Source organism: Eucyclogobius newberryi, unplaced genomic scaffold (genome assembly GCF_026437365.1).
Source record: "Eucyclogobius newberryi isolate DKJ021-1_F unplaced genomic scaffold, fEucNew1.0.hap1 SCAF_3, whole genome shotgun sequence".
NCBI lineage: Eukaryota > Metazoa > Chordata > Actinopteri > Gobiiformes > Gobiidae > Eucyclogobius > Eucyclogobius newberryi.
In genome coordinates, this window is record NW_027315945.1 from 16447925 (window position 1) to 16468814 (window position 20890).

Here is a 20890-nt window from a genome sequence, read left to right on the forward strand (position 1 = left end):
GCCCCAATTCTCGAGACATTTGCCAACGTTGTGTGTGCAAGATTGGACTAAACTGTGCGGTTTACATGTGTGAATGGTTGCCATGTTACAAAGCAGGCGTGATGGTAAGTGTGTATTGTTTGACAACCCTCAAACTAGCACAGGAGTTTCGCACATATTGGGGAGGATGTGACGAAGGAGTCTGGGGATATCGAGGAAGTAGAGGGGCAAAAGTGGGGTGATGGTTGCAGTCTGTTTTGGAAGTGTCACTGCTTTGGATTTCAAGCCTTGCTCAGCCCATCCTCTTTGCCTATACTACTAGGACTATACTCTTTGCTAATAGGTTGTAAAATGAGCACTAATGGACAAGACAGGATGCTGGATTTTCCTTTACTTAATTCTATGTCCTACTTAAGGGCAGGAATGATTCATGCAGGGTTGTGGGCACCAAAGTGAGAGTACATTGGGATAGGCCAGTCACCATCTGTGGCACTATTTCTTAAAAGGCGTAATGTTTTCGTCTGTGGATCATTTTAAGGACAGCAGGCTGGGGCTTTTAGAGAGAAAGAGAGCAAGAAGGAGTGAAACTAGAGAAGTGAATGTAACAGAGTAGCTGGGTGTCATGTGATTATGGCAAGGGAAGAGGCAGGCCAAAGCTAACATCTAAAGGCTTTAAAAGAAAACACAAACTTGGGTTGGCGCTTTGAAGCTGCAAAAATAACTAGATAGAGTGTTAAGGCTTGTGGTGATATCAAGTGTTCCCAAAGTGCTTGCTCACAGTTTTGGAATCTAACAGACCATGAAGGGAGATGCACTACTTTATGGCTTGGGGCTTCTTCAGGCAAAGCAGTGTTGATGCATTGGCCAGCAAAATACAAAATGACTTACCATTGTCCCTTGACAAACAGCAGAATGCAGACAGCTAGAAGGGCTGCACAATTCAGAATAAAGCAGATGGAAAAGAGTTCTTGAGGCATTTCTCATAAGGGGCATTTCATAATGTTGTTTTTAGGTTGTTTCAAGCACTCTAGAGATGTTGCCTTCTCCCCCTTCCAAGAGTCCAAAAACATTTAACAAAAATGCTATTATTTAAATTATGTGGTTTAAACTTTCTCTTTCAGGATAGATTTTTGATTATTTTTGTGATTATTAATATGTCTAAATAAGACTACAATAGTGTTTCTCCTGTAACCGCTATCAGGAATTTAAACCAACCCTACAATATAAGTGAATCTGTTTCATTTTACAGTGTATAATATACAGCTTGTAAAAGTATCAAATATTATACTTGTATTTAGAAGACATACTTGCCTTCAGGCCACGGGGGAACTATGCATTTGTAAGTTGGTTTTAGATCATTTTTGTCTATTATAAACATGTATGGTATTATAACAGTATAGAACTTGCCTGAAGGCAAATAGCATTTCTTAGTAGTATTGTTATGAGATAGTACACCGAGCTTGCCACTTTTCATCACTTTTAACACCCTTTCACCCAAACCAAGCCTAAACTTATGTAGATAGTACATGTTATTTATCATTCATAGTCTTAAATATAGCATTGCAGTGTCTTTTTATTATATATCTATATTTATATAACCTAAATTTATATATAGACCAGGTGACTGAATAGTATGTGCCAAACCCACTTCCATCGAGTTAAAAATGTGAGTGCCTACTTTGTAAAAACCCTTTCTTATATCTTCCTGGAGCCTGTGGTATCAGTTATAAGCAGTTTACCCTAATACGCTGCTCATCTGAACACGCTCTGATTGAGTTTAGAGCAGCCAGGCCCCTCTCACTTCCACTGGAGCTTTGCAGGACTGTAATCACATTGTGCAAAGTGAGTTCTGGCATGTCAGCTGGCTTTTCTAGTGCTCTATCTAAAGTTAAAGGTTATCTGTGCTGTAAGCTTATACCAGCTTGAAGTGTTTCTCTGTTTTTCCTGTAGTTTAACCTCAGAGTTGTGTTTGCCTTGTTCTGTTTACACCCACCTAATACCAGTAAAAGTCAGACCACTTGTGATGGTAGTGGGAAGTGAAAGGCCACAACAGACCACATTGTTTTCTCCATCTGTACATATGCACTTTGGCACAGATGGAAGGAGTAGGGAATTTACCTAAGAACAATATATTAATACAATCAGAATCAGAAAAGGTTTATTGCCATTATCAGTGAACAAAATTCACAAACATATGAACTTGCCATGGTGATTCGGTGCAACATACAAAGATGAACAATAATAAAAACAAGATATATGGAATCAAAAAGGGCATGCATTGAAGAAAAACAATTCAAATTTAATAGGCTAAAAATAGGGTCGGGGGGCTGTGACTTTCCTGAAGTTCAGGGTCATCTCCACCGTCTTCTGGGCATGTGCTCTGTGGCATCAAACCTGGAGTAGAAGGTGTTGAGTTCCTCAGCCAGTAATACTCCAAAGAAGCAAAAATAATACTTCAATTACAATAATAATGCACTGGATTGGCTTGAGACAATGCCGCCCCACTGCTATTAACTTACTATCACATTTACTGATGCTATTTCCACTGCCAATGCTGCTAATTCTAGTGCTACCTCTAGCGTAACTGCTTAGCCACCTACTTTACACTGGTATTTCACATACAAATAATACCACTTAAATATCACTTCTATGAGCACTGCAATTGAGACGATACTAGGGACAGTTCTGATACTTTTCTGCCAAAACCTGAGCTTAACAAACCATTTCCCTAAAACAAAACTGATCAAACATGTGTTATGCAACTCTTATATAAGGACAAGTAAGTTTTGTACAATAAAAGTGTAAGCATTATAAGACATTCATGGCCAACAATGATGAGTAAATAGTCTTAATGCATCAATTTATTGGACAAACCAGAAGATTGACCGAACAAATATCATGTATTTCTGTACTAACGTCAATATCCGATTCCAGTATTGTATCGTTGCATCCTTACAACTTACTATCTAGCTCCTACTAGTTCAAGTGCTCAATGCTTATAAAACTACCGCTACTATTTCCTATGACTTTTAAGGCCAATTACCTCTACCTCTGTACTTTTGGCTGCTCATAATTTTCACAGAGCTGAGTGATTTATATCAAACAGCAGCAAAATGGTTGTGCTTGCTTAAGTGGCACTTTCTGTAATAAGTGAATGTTGAACTTGATGCCCAATTTGAGCTGAAACCACAGTCACTTAATGCCATGGTGTTGGACTGATGTGGAGTAGTCTCTCTTGTGGGAAATTACCAGCAGGAGCCCAGCGTTTCAAGGAGACTCATTGCTAGAGCAAATAAAGACTTAATAAACATTATGAGCATTTCAAAAGAGCCTGTTATTTATTGATTTGGTTAATTTGATGCAAATCATGTGCTTTTAAGGTGAGAGTGGGACTGATTAGAACGCAGTGGTTTTAATATGAGAAAGGCGTGACATGATTTGACTCTCTGTTCATACTGTATTTACTACTTCAACATGTTGTGCTTTTTATTTCATGTGTCCACTTAGGATATGGTTCCTCTTATACAGGGACTTCCTTTGCTACATTTTTAAATCAGATGCCCTTCTTCCATTTTCTCAGGCTTCAGAGTGGCACAAAAAGCTCTTACAGTAATTTGCTTGCAAACCTCTTTGCCTGAATACTAATTATATCACTACTACTGTGTAATACTCCTCACTGTTCCTACTACTTAATGTAAGGCGATATAAGGTATAGTTTTTTTCATCCTCTGCATTTGACCCATCTTTCAATGCTGCTGGATGATCCTATGCAGCGCCTGAGGAACCCATAGGTCTTGAGGTAGATTTGGTATAGACGGCCTGAGCTGGGGGATTAAGAATATTGTGCACTACTACTCCATCATGCTCCATTACTACAGGTACTTGCACTACTGCTTTTATTACTACTATAGAGCCACAAGATCAATACATATTTATTTAACTGTTTCCCAATACCTGGACTTGACTGACTGACTTTTTATTCATCCAATACATAATGCATTTACACTGGTCTTGTGCTTCCTCAAACCAGAAGCATTAGCTAAAATATGACTTTGTATTCAAAGTATAGGGGCTGGTGGGAGAGCTAAATTGATAGGAGACAGCTTGATACTGTGACCTCTCCAGGGAAAAGCCCCCGTGTACAACTTTACACAGTCTTGCAAACAGTTTCTCCATCTTTTCTAGGTCTTCAATGTCAACTCGACTTTGAATAAATGAGCAGTCTGCAGCTCAACTTTGTAAGAAAGCTACAAGTTAGATTTAGTTTGTCACTTTCTTCCGCATGTGTCAAAATTCTGGCAGCGCTTTTTAACTGGAAGTGTCAGAGCTCAGTGAATGTTTTGGTGGCGTTGCTGTATTCTCAATGACCGACGCAGCCCTGACGCTGGGACCACTGGAAACTGGCCAATCTAGTTATTTATATATCTGCACTTTTCTGTTCAGTTGCAATCCAATCAAAAGCAATGGGCAGTGATGCATTTAGGGGCATTGAACATTATACGTTTTGGCTCAGGCTTGTCTATATGACGTCTATTTCTTCTATAATTTATGTACAGAATATTTAACCCAAAATATGTGGTTCCAAATTTTTTATGTGCTTTTAATGTTATTTGGCATACGTGCAAACATTATAATTTGGTATCCTAATAGTGGACTTTTGCAAAATGATTTATTGTTGATTTGTAAAGAAGTCATCATTTTCACAGGGCAATTAAGTATGCATTTTATATTATAATTAAATTGTATTGTCTAGTTCCTCTATAACCAATGGCTATAAGGCTACCTCAGGTTTTGAAAGATAAATAAATACATCACAGTAACACCAAGGGCCTCCATCTGACAGAAATGTACGGTACTGTTTTTTTTTTTTGAAACATGAAAACACAGATTTTGAATCATGATTTTCCTTATTCAGTCTAAATGAGCCTAAATTCAGTCTCAGTTTAATTTCAACAGAGTTTGACTAATACATTAAGACATCAACACTGTAAATAATTTCAATGCAAAGCGGACATAGTTTGTTACATACAGCATTTTTCTATATTCATATCATTCGTTGTGGGACATTTCCAACAGTCATATTAATGCAGTTCAGAACGAGTTGTGAGAAGTTGGCGTGAAGTAGAGAATTTTTAGATTTAGTTCAGTTTTCGTTGCTCTTCCCCTGCAAACTGTGTTAAAATGTGCCATGCCAAACCCAAAATATCCCAAATTCATCACAAGTTTTCTTTAGAGTTGTGTTGTGCTGCTGTGAAGAGGTGGCCCATGCGTCGCTGTGCTCTTTTATCTGGGGCATCACACAGTACCTTAATTAAGATTCACAACCACACTATATTCCACTCCAGGCTGGTTTTCAACATGATAAAAAAAGCTACTGCCACAAAATAACAAAATGCATTTCCATCTTTTATTTAGCTGTTTTGCTTAATGGAAGGGCTTGTAAAGAGAGGGGTCACATTGGGTTTGTCAGTAAGCCAATGATATGTCTCTGCCAAAATTCAACTTTTATTATTTTGACCTAAAAAGAAGAAGGAAAAAAAAAACACCTATTAAAAGTCATGGTTTAATCAATCACATTCAGGAGGACGAAAACTACTATCAAGGTTAATAGCTTCTTTAATTTATATTGTTCAGGATGATGCCAAGATATCAGTGAAAAGATACAAGGGATTGGATGTGCAAGGCATAAATTGTAATCTTAAATTTCTGTGGAAAGTGTCGGTAAGTTCTCAAAGTCACATTGACATTTATGGACATGCTAAAACACAATTATAAACAACATAGACTGTGGTAAGATGATGAAATCCTTTACACCACCCTCTGATTGATAATAATAAGTGTGAAATTACTTACCCTTATGCTAAATCACAGCAGCTATGAAATTGGTCAGTTGAAGGTTAGTCATAATTGGACTTCTGTTATAACTTGTAACATATAACTAGGGATGTCAAGATTATTAGGTTAATTAATAATCGTGATTTTTCTGGTCTCAATAGTCGTTAGAACCAAAAACACATTGATCGTGATGATTCTAGAAGCAAAATAAAGTATTTTTAGTTCAATCTATCTGGCTGTTTTTTGTCAAATTTAACTTTATTTCGTCTTTCAGATAGTTCAATTGTGTAAAGCCCGTCACTAACTTGAGGAAAAGTAACTCGTTAGACCACGAGAATGAAAGAAAACAAAATATTTCACTGTTTGGTCAGTCTCAATAATCGTGAATAATTGTTAAATTGTGATGTTTTTCATACTATTGTCTCTCTAGAAGCTATCAATCTCCATATTTCAACCTTTAAATCTGGTAAAAATTAGAATGTGCAAAGGAAAATAATTTAATACATAATCGCTGACTAGTCAACTACTAAAATGCACTTTAACATCTTTCAAGTATAATGCACTTTACCATCACATTCACTTAACACATCACATTCAGGTGTTGTCATTTTATATATATTTTAAAATCTATTTTGTTAAGAAGATTTATGCTGTATCTATGGTGTTATTTAATGTATGTTTGTCCTTAATTTCGTCCAAATGAGACAAATCTCCCGCAGGGGACAGTAAAGTTTATTCTATTCTAAGATAATTGTTAGTGACAGCCCTAATATTGCACCGTAATGGCTTGGTGGAGGGTGTTTCATTTTCCATTATTGAGTATAACGTTTCACCCTTGACGTTGCCCATATGAATGTAGGCCTTTTTGTGTGTGTTTTTGACTATATTGTTGTAAATAGCTAAACCGAACCTTTTTTGCCAGAAATATAATTTAATAAGTCCTGTTTTTGTTCCTGTTAGCGACAGTAATTTCTGGTAATAGCCTAAGGCATATCGGCATTTAATTATTGCGGGCCACTTTGCCAGATTTCTATGTGCTTCACAAACTTTAACATGCAAATAATGACAGCAAAAATAGACCTGAACAAATTCCAGTTTGGATGACACGATTGGCCATTATTTAATCTAATCTAAATCGTGCATTTGTTTTGGCTCGTCTTTAGTTTAAGGCCAAATAATCACTCACTAAGCCTTGTTGTTTGAAGGGGGATGCAACAAAGGGAACTATATTTAGCCCTAACACACACACTCTCCATCTGCCTTTTAGAAGCACTCAAACAAAGGAGGAGACTGTGAGATGTATTTTTCAGTCTCCTCTGTAGTCACTGTATCGTCTTGCTTTCATCCTAAAGGCTCGTGGCTCGTGGCTCGTGGCTCGAGGCTCGTGACATGAGGATGGCCGTGTCTGAGTGAAAAGTGCGTTCACGCGGCAAAAAGCCCTGGATGTGGCCAACTTAACATGCCTGACAGTTTTGAATTATCGTAGCACAAAATGCACTGCACTGCTAATTGCACTTTTATGGCCTTTGTGGCGCATTTCAAGCTAATGCTAATCGCTGCAGTCAGCCACACTCACCGTAGCATGAACAGAAGCAGAAAGATATGGGATACTTAAAGGATTTTAGGAAAACTTTTGGAGTCTATGTCTACTAAATGCCTACACAGTATATTATATTTAAGTCCTTGTGCAGTCCCCCATGATTGCGCATGACTATCAGGCAGATGTACTGTATTGACAAGAAGAGGGACTTTGGTAGGGTTGTTTTTCCTTTTGTTGTTCAGTGGATTAACTTATCAATGGTGACTCAATTGGATTTTTATTTCTCAACTATTATTGTAATTTTTATTTTTTAAGGATATTTTCAGGACAAGAAAAGAAAATAGTAGACCTGGAGTGAGTTAGCTGAAGATTAGTGAGTGAATCATGAGTTTACGCCTGATATTTGTACTTTTTAAGCTATCGGCTTTAATTCACTGTTCATGTTGGAGATGATCTAACGATGTCTTCTACTGGTAAAGTCATTTCCGGTCCAGCACTCTTCTTCTCATCTCTTCTTGCTGCTTGTTACCAGCACATCAGCTCTCCAGGCACTAGGTCGCAAAGTAAGAAATCAAATTTCCTGACTTTTAAGCCGCACAATTCTATGGACTTTGTTGATATACATTTTTGGAAGGTCTTGGAGGCATCTTGAAAAGCCCAGCATGGCTGAGACTGTGTAGCAAAGCACAACGCAACAGCTGGGAGACAAACCAGACCAGAAATGACTTTCTGATTTAGCAGCCGTTAGGTCGCTTTGAACACTATATATTTTGTTTTGGTTGACCTGCCACCTAAAGAATATGCATAAAGCTTGCATCAAAATCGGTCTTACATTTAGGCCCAAAAATATCGGCGGAGCTTATCGGACAACAATTACTGTTGATTCTTAACAATCAACATTGGCCATGAAAAACTGGTCAATCTCTACTTTTTGTCCTAGTACTTATGTATACATTGTTGTTGTTGCATTTACTTCTTGATGTCTGGTGTACGTACTGGTGTGTGCAGTTTGGGTCAGATACAGGGTCAGCTCGTTTTGAGAGCTTTTACCACGCCCGTTTTAGTCCACGTAGCGATTGGCAGGGCATGATTTTAGTTGACCAATAATTTCTTTAGCCCTAGAAATTGGTAGTAGTAGTAATAATGGTAGAGTAGAGTACTTCTACTAATAGACAATACATATATGGACTACCTCTATGGACCATGAGTGTCGCCCCCTGCAGGACACTCGCTCCGCTCTGGAGAGCAGCTTCAGTGAGAGACTGATCCACCCTCGATGTGTGAAGGAAAGGTTCCGTAGGTCTTTCCTTCCTGCTGCTGTCAGACTTTATAACAAAAACTGTTAGTACTGAACACTCGCAGTACTGACCTAACCTAATACTGATGTGCAATTCTGTCATATGTGCAATTGCTGTTGGAATTCATGTGCAATTCATGTGCAATTACTGTGAAATTCATGTGCAATCTATGTGCTGTCGTGACACATATGCATGTGCAATTACTGTCGTGATCACATGCAATGGTATTTATTTATTTATTTGTCTATGGGAGTTTTTATTTAGTTTTTATTTATTTATAGGAGATCTTCTACTGAAAGTGTTTTTCAGACTTCCTATAAGTGATCTGTTCTTCTGTATCTACCTCTGTATCTACCTGCGTTGCACCAATGAAATTTCCCCATGTGGGACAATAAACGAATATCTTATCTTAAGTACTGATTCAGTAACGGGTTAATGTTGCTGTACATTTATTAAGAAAAGCCCAATATTTGTGAATTGTGAAATTATTGTAAAGTAGTTTGTGCAGTGTAGTATTAGCATTATCGGCGTGGACCTGTTAAAACTACCCATTACATCACCTCAGACAATTCAAATGGCAAAAATATTCCTTAACACTCCCTGCAGACTAATGGGGTCAGTGCTGCGGCAAACAAAGAATCACACCAGAGGGATGCAATGCAGGTCAGCCATGTTTGTTTCCGTGGGTGTACATAACAAGTCATCTTATGAGAACGTGAACAGGAGCCGAGATGAGAACAGTGATTGAAGGGCCTGTCCTTCAAGTCCAATTCAATATGTGGTAATGGCATCCTCCAGGGGCTTTCCTGTCTTGTGGAGGCGTTTCCATCCCGGGAACAGAGGAGCGGACAGATGTTGCCAAGAAAGCCCCTGCTGAGATCAAACTGGATCATATGCAGAACTCGTATGGACAAAATATTTTGAATACATTTGGTTTTGAACTTTGAATAAATATGTTTATGAATTGTAACTATTCATGATTCAAATATAAAGTTTTCATTTCCACCAGCTTAGTGTACATAAAGCAAATGCCCATAACATTTTAGGATGAGGGTACATTTTTATATTTTAGTTTTGAGAGCTAGCTTTGAATCCCGTGCATAATTTGTTCTTGTACTTAGCTTTCGTAACCTTGAAGTTTCCTTATCGTGGAACAAAAAATACACACAAAAATAGGTAATGCAGGTTACAAAAAAATGCAATTATTGTCCTTTTCACGTGTCTTAATTTGAGAGAGAGAAAAAAGAAAAGAAAAAAAACACCAACTGATTAATGTCTAACTGTGCAACAAGTAATTTAGTCTAATGAAGTCATTAATAAAGGTGTACAAGCCTAAAATGTCTGTAATATTTAATGTAATTTTATGTTTTTAAATTCACTATAGTGTGGTAAACCTGATGTGTTTATTCCCAGTCATAAATAATTGTCTCATGTTTAGGCTATAAATACTTGTTTATAGCTCAGTTGTGCGTGGCATCATTAGCACAGAGCAGGTTAGAGCGATATAGGTTAGTGGAGCCATATGGTGTTTTCTGCAGAGTCAATGCAAGTCAAGGTCTGGGCTGTAATTAAACAAGCTCCACCATTTATCAAGGAGGACATGCTAAATGCTCTCCTTGTACTGCTTTGGCATAAAATATTACCTGAGGGAGTGTGACTTTATGTGAAGACATTACTTTGTGCTTGTTCATGTTTACAGCTCTTTTGAGTTCATTTGGATTTTCCAGCAATTTTCTAAACTAAAAGACTTTTAGTTCTTTTGGACTGGTTTTGCTCTTCAGTTATTTATTTTGGTTTAATTTAATTATTTTAACCATTTTAACCTTTTTTTTCTGTTTGCCTGGTTTTGTCCTGGATTTACAATGAATGTGATGAATTGTTTTGTTTAAGGTTCTGAACATAGATGCACTAATGTAAATGTTTCTGTGAAGGGTCAGCCATCTGCATGGCTCAGTGGAAATGTTATTGCTTTTTTAGGAATGTTTCACTGTGTGGCTTTAATCTTCATGGAGAGCAGCATTACCAGGCTGTTAGGTGAGATCCACGGAGAGGCGACTCCGCTCAGAATGCATGATTTCAAGGTTTAAAAACACCTGTAAATGAATGAATACAAGATGGATATGTCTAATTCCATACTGAGGAATATTCTAAAGCAAAGCAACATCACAAGCAGGTGATTTGATTTAAGTCCCTGTTTTACCCATGTTAGTCCTTGTTTACATCCAGTTCTGGTGTTTTTGTATTGGACCTGTTTAGACCTCATTTTTTTCTGTGGTTTGGTGCTGTTTTTCCCCCTCTTGCAGTCTACAAGATTCATATAGGACTGTACACTGTTGCATGTCTCGGGCTCAATTAAAAATCAATTCATATTAAGGTACACACAATGATTTATGCATGGAATAAGCAGCGTGCAAACTCAGTCACGTGCCCTATACAGTAACTTCTGAAATGCCGATCGTGTTTCTTATATACAATGCTTAACACAAAAGCTGTTGATGCAGGAAGACACACTATACAGGAAACTATACAAGAGGCCATCAGTCACTGTCAAAACGGCATCCTCAGAAATAAGAGGGATAAACAGGTCTGCAGGGCTGATGGACAGGCTGTGATCCTTTAACGCCCTCTTAAAGGATACGTTTGCACTTTCTAGGAAACTTTAGACCTATTGTCCATCGAGACCATTAGGATAGATTGTTTAGGTTTTGGTGCAGGTCTGTGTCATATGCTTTCCACTGGTGTAAGCCACTGAAACTTTATGATGTCTAGTAAACATTTGGAATATAACGGTAGGTTTTTTACTTAAACAATTTTACATTGTTTTCAAATGGCTTCAAGACATAATGCAGAAATAGAATTAACCCTAATGAAAAAAATAAAGACATCCGTCAAATAGTCTCCATGACACCACCAAGCGTAGATACATTTAGAATTGTTAATTGTTGATGTGTAGCCAATGATTTCACCAGTTTAAAGTGTGTTTTTCATTAGATTTTATATGGTAATACGGTATATTTAACAAACTAATACATACCATCTTATGAATTTTTTTCCTGGTTGTGATGGAAGCTACAAGTTGTCGAAAACATCTTGGTGTGAGTGTTAGGCTGAAGCTAATTTTGATGCCAGCGCTTGAAAGAAAGTGTTTCCAGTCATGTCTGCAACGGAATATGAGGCACTATTGCCATTGGTGAATTTTTAAAGCGTGGTTAGTGAATACCATTGGGTCAGAAACACGGTACAAACGGTAAAACCTCGATAATTTCTGTTGTGTGGCTGAATGGATTTCCTGGACATTGATACAAACCATTGATGCGAGGTATTGTGAAAGATAAAACCTTATTGTAAGCACCTGTTTAATGTTAACTTCTGTCATTTTGTGAACAAAAGATAAATTCAATCTGACTTCTTTCCATTCTACTCAAGTTCCCAGTCAACACAAAAGACCATTAGACAGTGTCCTGAAGTGACACATACTATGCTTTTTCAAATTCAAATTTAAAATCAAATTATAACATTTGAAGGGTAAGTTAGATGTGAATTATGCACTGATCAATCAAGACAATGGGTTTTCCCTAATAGGGCTGGGTACCGTTTGATTTTTTTTTCACTACCAGTACTTTAACAATACTGGTTCCTGAACAATTATTTTTTTGGTGCCTGCACTTTTTGTGAATTAATGGCCAAAATTGTGCAAAAACTGTTTTCCCAGCCTTTAATCACTCTGTAGCTGTGTCAAATCATATTTTAAAACACACTTGTATGACGTTTGTCTAGTTATAACAAACAAATGAATGAGAGCCACACAGCTGATGTACAACCTTGCGTTTAAGTTTCACTCATTTTCTGCACATGCAGCCGGCACAGCAGAAATAAAATTTATTTTGTAATGCCCAAAATCACAACAGTGTTTGGGCGACAGTGAAAAACAGATTAAACAATGTCCATAGGAACTTGGCAATGTCCCAGGCTCCCAGCATCCCGTGTACTTAGACAAACGTGGAGTAGTTCCACGGTGAAGGAGAGATCCGACTACTTCAGACGGACGCGAGATGGAGAGTGGAGCTGGACCCTCTCAGGAGGAGAACCAGTTCTTCGAGGCAGATGAAGAACCGTTCATATGGAGTAGAGACCGCTTCTCCAGGGACTCGAGGATCATGTGGGTCCACAGGTCATCATTGTGCCTGTCCCACTTCCCCCAGGAGTGGCAGGGAGTGGGAAAAGAAGAAGAAGAAAAGGCAATGAATAGATTGCAAGTGAAATTTTATATAAAATATTGTTTGATAGAATAAGTAGTCAGAAGCAGAGGATAGTGCTCAAGCTGCCGTACTTCCCCCCAGCACAGTTGCTCTTAGGGCAGTGTAGCTGAAACTGTAGGTTTATATTTCTGTTCCTAGCTGGCCTAACCATAAGCCATTTCAAAGAGGAACGTTTTAAACCTGGTCTTAAATGAAGAGACTGTGTCGACCTCTTTAACATGGACAGGAGCTGATTCCATAACACAGGAGCTTGGTAGCTAAACGCTCTAGAGTACTGACCCCTGCGTCACACCGTAAGTTACTTTAGAACAAGGTGAGGAGCTCTGGTTTACATTAACAAATTGGTACCTATCAGATAAATAGGATTTAAACCAGCTGAGGGCTGTTCCTCCGACACCTACATCACATTCTAACCTCTGCAGTAAAATGTTGTGGTCGATAGTGTCAAACGCTGCGCTGAGGTCCAACAGAACCAGGATTGAGACCAGTCCATCGTCAGCAGCTAATAACAAATCATTTTTTACTTTAACTAGTGTAATTTCAGTGCTGTGGTGGGCTCTGAACCCTGACTGGAAAACTTCAAATAAGATATTGTCCTGCAGGTGGCGAAAAAGCTGTTTAACTACAAGTTTTTCAAGGATTTTAGAGACAAAGGGAAGATTTGAAGTAGGTCTGTAGTTTACCAATAGGTCGGGATCTAGGTTAGGCTTTATCAAAAACGGTTTAATGACTGCATGTTTATTGATACATCACTGCAAAAGTGCTCAATAGTCTCTCACAACAGGAAGAAGTTATGTGACTGAACCGTGAATTATATATGTGTGTATGTATATTTTTTTAATCTTATTAGTAGATATTGCTATTGCTGTAACACTTGCTTCACCTGCACACAATCCTGTTCCTTGTTTGTTGTGGCTGTTCATGGCTGAGAGCACACTTTGTGGCATATGCGCTGAAACCCGGCCCACACAGGCGCTACAACAGAGCTTTGAGCTGCAAACCGACTCCTGCGCCTGTGTTAGAGTAATTAGAAGTTCTTCCTGCAGGGGAGTCCAGCCTTAAATATTTAATCTGTAGGCTGCCGTGGCAAAACATGTCACACCGCCTGCGCCTTTTGTGTCCCGCGCAGTCAGTGGAGCAGCAGCTGGTAAGGCCAACAAGAGTGTGGGTGTTATTTTGTGTTAGAATTCAGCTGTGTTTTCTGGATTTGTGGTGTTTATGGTGCCCATGTCTTTAGGCTTTGTGTACAACAACGTAATTTGAGCATGTTTGTAAAGTTATACAGCTCGAAAAGTTAGCAGGGGCAGGCTGGGATTTGGCTTTGTGTTTACTTCTTTGTGCATTACTGTAGATACAACGTTATAAGTAGATATAGTTAGAACTTTGAAGGTCTGAAAGGGCTGGATTAGGTCTTTAGAAAAAGCACGTAGAGCCTTGGAGTTGCCTGGCAAGAAATACAGAGGAGGACCAAAGACCAATTTATGGAGATGGTGAAGTTAGTTGGTTTGAGAGAAGAGGATGCAGTTTACAGGAGAAGAAAGACTGTTATTAAATGCTATAATGAAAAGGAATAGCCAGATTTATTCATTTCAATGCCAAAATGCACAATGAATACAAAAACAAAACAAGAAACAAATGCAATTTATCGATGTGATCCCTCATTGTCCAGGAGTGTTCCATTGTAGAAAACAAGACATTTCGACTTTCAAAAGTAATTGTCAATCTGCAGATCTAGTCTGAGAACTCTAGATCTGCAGATTGATATCCTACTCTGGGTAATGACCTCCTGATAATAGCCTGTCCTCGTTATCTATTAGTTTACTGTTTTAGATTTCTCCTGAAACTAATCTTCTTTTTCACCCTAACAGCCCTGTAATGGGCCTAGGGCTGGGCAATTATTCGAAAAATCAACAGATTGATCTCGAGTCATGTGAAATCTTCAATTGTTTGGAAGGGTTTTTTGAATCGAGAGACCAGTCGATCCTTTGTCAGTAAAAACACGTGGTTTTGAGCAGAGGTCAGACTTTGAAGGAATAAATTTAAATATTATTTATGTGAAATGGTACAGATTAATGGTCTGTATATTTTAGGTTCATGAAATTATTACTAAAAGCCAGAGATCGATCAATATGAGAAAACAAAAAATATACATCTTTTTTTCCAATGGATGAAAGTCAAAATGTCTTGTTATAAAAAAAAATAGTGTCCAGATGACTACAACTGAATATTTTCTATATAGATGAAACTAATGTAAAGGAGATGCTTATGTTGTGCTGTCTATATTTGATAAACAGCCCTTTGAGGTGAATAGTGTTGTAATATTGGACTCTTTGCCTAAATGGAAGTAGTTTTGGCTTATACAACCCTCTTTCATGTATGAATGCTTATGATGACTTGGCTGGTTTGTCAGTCTTTTTCCAGCAATCTTATCTTAAACTATAATTTCTGGATTTTGATTAAAACTAAATTGTTCCAGCCTTCTTGGTCTCCTTGTTGTGAGAATCAATCCTGGGCACAGCAGTCGTAGATGTCTGTAGGAGATAAGGTGTTGTAAGGTAACGGCGTGCACGCAGATGTTTCAGACTGGAGCCGTTTTGATCTGAGACGACAGAGAAGGAGATAAAACCACTCTTCATCTGTTCAGAGAGGTATATCCGCCCGACAGGAGGGACAGGCGCATGCATCCAGAAAGAACCAGTCTGGAGCAGAATAACAGGAGTGCCGATTCTGGCACAACACTACAGTACAATCACATATGGACTCTTTTCTTTAGTAGGGCTGTCAAAAGTGTTGCATATTGGATAATAATCAATACCGAAATTAGACACATTTGAATCTGACAGGAATTTATATTAAATAAACCCCAAACTGGACAACATTTGACCTATTTTAACCTGTTTTAGTAGGATTTTTTATCAGATATAAGAGAAAATATATAAGAAGAGATACGAAGTAGCCTAAAAAATAAAGTACAAAGTTGGTATTGCCTATTGAGCCTATTCCCTAGTATTGAAATCGAGTATTGTGACAACGCTATTCTTTACAATCCCTTAATTTTTTCTTCAGTTGATGTTTTTGGAATTTGAAACCCTTTTTTTTTTTTTTTTTTTTTTTTTTTATCCATCTTGCAGTTTTACACTTTTTTTCTTGATTGCAAGGTATTTTATTGGATGAGATTGTTATTCTATCAAAGATGCTGAATGTGGAAACCTCTGTGGGCCTCTATCCCAGACAATGTTGTTTCTTTGTCATGGTTTAGCAGGAGAATGAGAAAAGAAGGTGAGGTTAACAGTTAATGTGAAGCATGTTCCTCTTGCATGATTCAAATCAGGCACAAGCCATGGCAAGGCAAGGCAAGTTTATTTGTAGAGCACATTTCATACACAAGGCAATTCAAAGTGCTTCACACAGCAGGAAAAATGCATTCAAATCACAAAGAAATTACAGAAACAGAAATACAATAAAATTAACTAAATTAAAAATTATCAATCCAACTGATTGTCTAAACTAATAAAATCACAAACAAAAGAAAAGAGTGCAAAGAAAAAACCTTTCGGTCATATGCGCAGCTAAACAAAACTGTTTTTAGCTTAGATTTGAACATTGTCAGAGTAGAAGCCTGTCTCACATCTTCAGGAAGACTGTTCCAGATTTTAGCTGCATAAAACTGAAACGCAGATTCCCCATGTTTAGTCCTGACTCGAGGCACCAGCAGGAGGCCGGTCCCTGAGGTCCTCAGAGTCCGAGATGGTTCATATGGCACTAACATATCCAAGATGTACTTTGGTGCTAGGCTTGTACACAAGCAGAGCTGCTTTAAAGTCTCTTCTCTGAGCCACAGGAGTCAGTGCAGAGACCTGAGAACAGGACTAATGTGATCGTACTTCCTGGTTCTAGTCAGGACCCGAGCAGCAGCGTTCTGGATGTACTGCAGCTGTTTTACAACTCGTTTGGAGAGACCAGTGAGCAGGCCGTTACAGTAGTCTAATCTACTGGAGACAAACGCATGGATAAGTCTCTCTAAATCTGGTTTTGACACTATATTTTTGATTTTGGCAATGTTTTTTAGATGGTAAAAAGCTGCTGATGTTATTGATTTGACGTGGCTATTAAAGTTCAAGTCTGAGTCCATTATTACCCCCAGATTTCTAATTTGGTTTGTAGGTTTTAGAGCGAGACTCTGGAGGTGACCGCTAACACTTTCTCTTTGTTTCTGTGAACCAAAAACGATTATTTCAGTCTTGTCTGAGTTCAGCTGGAGAAAGTTGTTTTGCATCCACAAACTGATCTGTTGGATGCAGTGACAGAGTGAATCTACTGGTCCATAGTCACCTGCCGATAGTGAAACATAGATCTGAGTGTCGTCTGCATAATTGTGATAGGACACATTTTCACTGCGTATCAACTGACCTAACGGCAGCATGTAGAGGTTGAACAGAAGGGGACCCAGGACTGACCCTTGGGGCACTCCACTGGTCAGGGTCATGTGGTCTGAGACACAGCTACCAATTTCAACAAAGTACTTCCTGTCTTCCAGATAGGACCTTAATCAGTTTTGGGCAGTGCCAGTGATGCCCACCCAGTCCTCTAGTCTCTGTAAGAGGACCCCATGATCGACAGTGTCAAAAGCAGCACTCAGATCTAACAGAATTAAGACTGAGGCTTTGCCCGTGTCAGTGTTCAAGCGGATGTCATTTGTCACCTTGACAAGAGCAGTCTCAGTGCTGTGATGAGGTCTAAAACCTGACTGAAAAACATGTTTATTAAGAGGAAATCTGTGAGCTGTTGGTAAACAACCTTTTCAAGGACTTTGCCCCAAAATGGCAGATTAGAGATGGGCCGGTAATAACTCAGTACTGCGGCATCAAGACTGCTCTTCTTTAGGAGAGGCTTTATGACCGCAGTTTTCAAAGACATTGGGAATGTTCCAGATTGAAGCGACATGTTAACTATGTGAGTGAGTGGTGCTAACAAACTGTTCAGCACAGACTTTAGAAATCTGTAGTATATAGTAGCCATCCATCCATCCATCTTCTTACGCCTATCTGGGGCCGGGTCGCGGGGGCAGCAGTCTATTTAAGAACTTGCAGACTTCCCTCTCCCCCGAAACGTCCTCCAACTCCTCAGGGGATCCCCAGGCCTTCCCAGGCCAGCTGCGAGACATAGTTCCTTCAGCGTGGCCTCTTTCCGGTGGGACATCCCCGAAACACCTCCCCAGGGAGGTGCCCAGGAGGCATCCGGAACAGATACCTGAGCCACCTCAGCTGGCTCCTCTCGAGGTGGAAGAGCAGCGGCTCTACTCTGAGCTCCTCCCGTGTGAATGAGCTCTTCACCCTATCACTAAGGGAGCGCCCATTCACCCTGCGGAAGACACTAATTTCGACTGCTTGTATCCGCAATCTTGTCCTTTCGGTCATTACCCAAAGCTCATGACCATAGTTGAGGGTAGGAACGTAGATTGTCCGGTAAATCGAGAGCTTTGTCTTTCGACTCAGCTCCTTCTTCACCACAACAGTCCAATGCAGCGACTGCATCACTGCAGATGTTGCAGCTATTATCGCTATTTTTGTGAGTTCACGCACTCTTGAGAATCCATCTAGTTAGGTCAGTGGCTCCCACTTATGCAATATAGGGCAGGACAGGAACCAATTACAGAGGAGCATTGTGGTTTGGGCGGAAGTCAACATAAACAAATACAATCATTGTGGCACCGAAGGCTGAACTTCGGCCTATTTTGTTTTTCATTTGTCTCTATAGAGTTGTTCCTTTGCTTAGAATGTTCCACAGTATGGTATTACATGTAGCTGTCTTATATGTTTTTTATATCTTATATACATTTTATTGCTAAAAAACACATCGAGAATACCTTCCTAATTTGGCCCAGTGGAGCATAGAGGTTTAAAATCCATACTGTGAAATATTCCAATCAAAGCATTAACAATTAACATCTGCAGGTAGGTGGCGGAAAGTTACATAGTGCAGCTTTTAAATCATGTTTTTGTTATGCCGAATGCCCCTCTTGGAGACGAGCACAACAATCTCAACTCCAAGGAACAACACAGTTGGATTTGCTCTCTTCACCTCCTCTCTTTCTCTTTTTTCTCCAGATATGTGTCACAAAGATGTCCACACGCAGCGTCCAGGGATCCGACTCGGTCATCAAGCCCCTGGACACCATCCCTGAGGACAAGAAGGTGCGCGTACAGAGGACCCAGAGCGGCTTTGACCCGTTTGAGAAGCCGACCAGTCAGGTGAAGAGGGTCCACTCCGAGAATAATGCCTGCATCAACGCCAAGAGCTCGTCCACCGGGAAAGAGTCACCCAAACTGCGGCGCCACTCCAGCCCCAGCTCTGTAAGTGTCAGAAACATGTGTGACTAGTATAGTCTATGTAGTCCTGTGTGTAAACTATATTTCTGTGAGACTGTGTGATTAAAAATAACACAAACCTGTGGACTCTAGAACTTGAGATGCTTAGTTGATTATTTGATCAGTGTTTTGTATCAATCATACAACAATAATAATAATACTAACAATAACAATAACAATAATAATATAGCCGCAAGCGGCAATGATCGGCCCTCGCTACGCCGCCGCCACGCCGCAAGAGGAGGGGGCGCTAACGCGCCCCAATTGTCCTTTTATTACGCCTACTGCTGAATCTGTGACGCTGTCACATCTTCTCCCCTTTGTTTTACCATCAAAAAGCAATTTTATTTTGAATTCTTGGCAAAATGTGCGGCTTTGCCGCACAGACACCGTGACTCTTTGAATAAAAATGTGGATAACTTTTGATGGTCCACCCCTGAAGATGAGTCTCACCAAATTTCAGGTTAATATGTCTAACGCCCTAAGAAGAGTTTGTGAAAGTCTAAAGTGTAAACATGTTCTGGCGATTTCCCCATTGGAATAACATGGAAGGTTTCGGTCATCGTTGCGGCAAAGCCATAACAATTATGACATGGGTCTCATTGACTTTTTTGATGGGGCCAAAATTGAGTTGTGTGTCAAATTTCATATAATTTCGCAAAACTAAATATTTAACCTCCATATAAAATCTGTAGGGGGCGCTGTGGCTCCAAATTAATTTATTTCACTTCAAGTAGATTTAGGGCAAAGAGTTTAACAACTGATTCTAATTTGACGCAATTCGGACTTTATCTGCGCAAACGGCAGAAATGTTAAATTTGGGAGATTTCTGAAATTCTTGCTACAGTTTGCGGCTTTGCCGCACAGAGACCGTGAGAGGTATCAATGTAATTTGGATAACTTTTAATGTCCCACTCCTCAGTAGCATTTTCACCAAATTTCAGCTTTTTAGGGCCAACGCCCTGGGAGGAGTTCGGAGTTTTTCCAAACGTTGTACTTTTACGAAGTCATGTTTAGCCATTTTTGAAGCAATATGGCCGACATTTGGTAGGGCGGACGGCGTTGCCGTAATAATATTTTTTACTTCTCTTGTCACCATCTACCTCTGCGCCAAATTTCATGATTCTACGATCAAATTTTTTTTGGGTCATTTCCCATCTCTCAATGCATTTTTGGTACATTTGGGGGCGCTGACGCGCCAATTTTTTTATTTTAGAAAAGGGAAATAGCCAGAATGTAGAGAGGCACGATTTTTAGAGGTGTGCAAATTTTTGTGACTTTTCGTCAATGTTCACTGGGTGAAAAATAGGGGGGTTGGTCCCGAGAAGAAGAAAGAAAGAATTAAAGCCGCAAGCGGCATCCAACGGCCCTCGCGGGCCGCCGGCCTTCCGACTCTGCGCTTTCGACTTGATAAAGATGGCGCCCTTATTGTGTGTTGAATAAAAAAAGAACTTGACAGACGGCGACACATTGGACATGGCCAATCCAGTGCAAATGAACACAAGTGTCAGTCAAATTTGCTGCGCCGCCGCACAGAGACCGTAGCACTTGGAATAAAAATATGGATAACTTTTGATGCCCCGCTTGTGTAGATGATTTTCCCCAAATATG

The 20890-nt window shown here is 39.4% G+C and overlaps 1 protein-coding gene across 3 annotated transcripts in view; it reads left to right on the forward strand.

Annotated features, from left to right (window-relative positions):
* Positions 1–20890, forward strand: part of cdk14 (cyclin dependent kinase 14) — a 245850-nt gene that overhangs the window by 58937 nt on the left and 166023 nt on the right. For all 3 annotated transcript variants that reach the window (XM_072460366.1, XM_072460365.1, XM_072460367.1), the window contains one exon: positions 19019–19264. In XM_072460366.1, coding sequence (XP_072316467.1) covers positions 19019–19264 — 246 coding nt within the window. The remainder of the gene's footprint in view (positions 1–19018; positions 19265–20890) is intronic.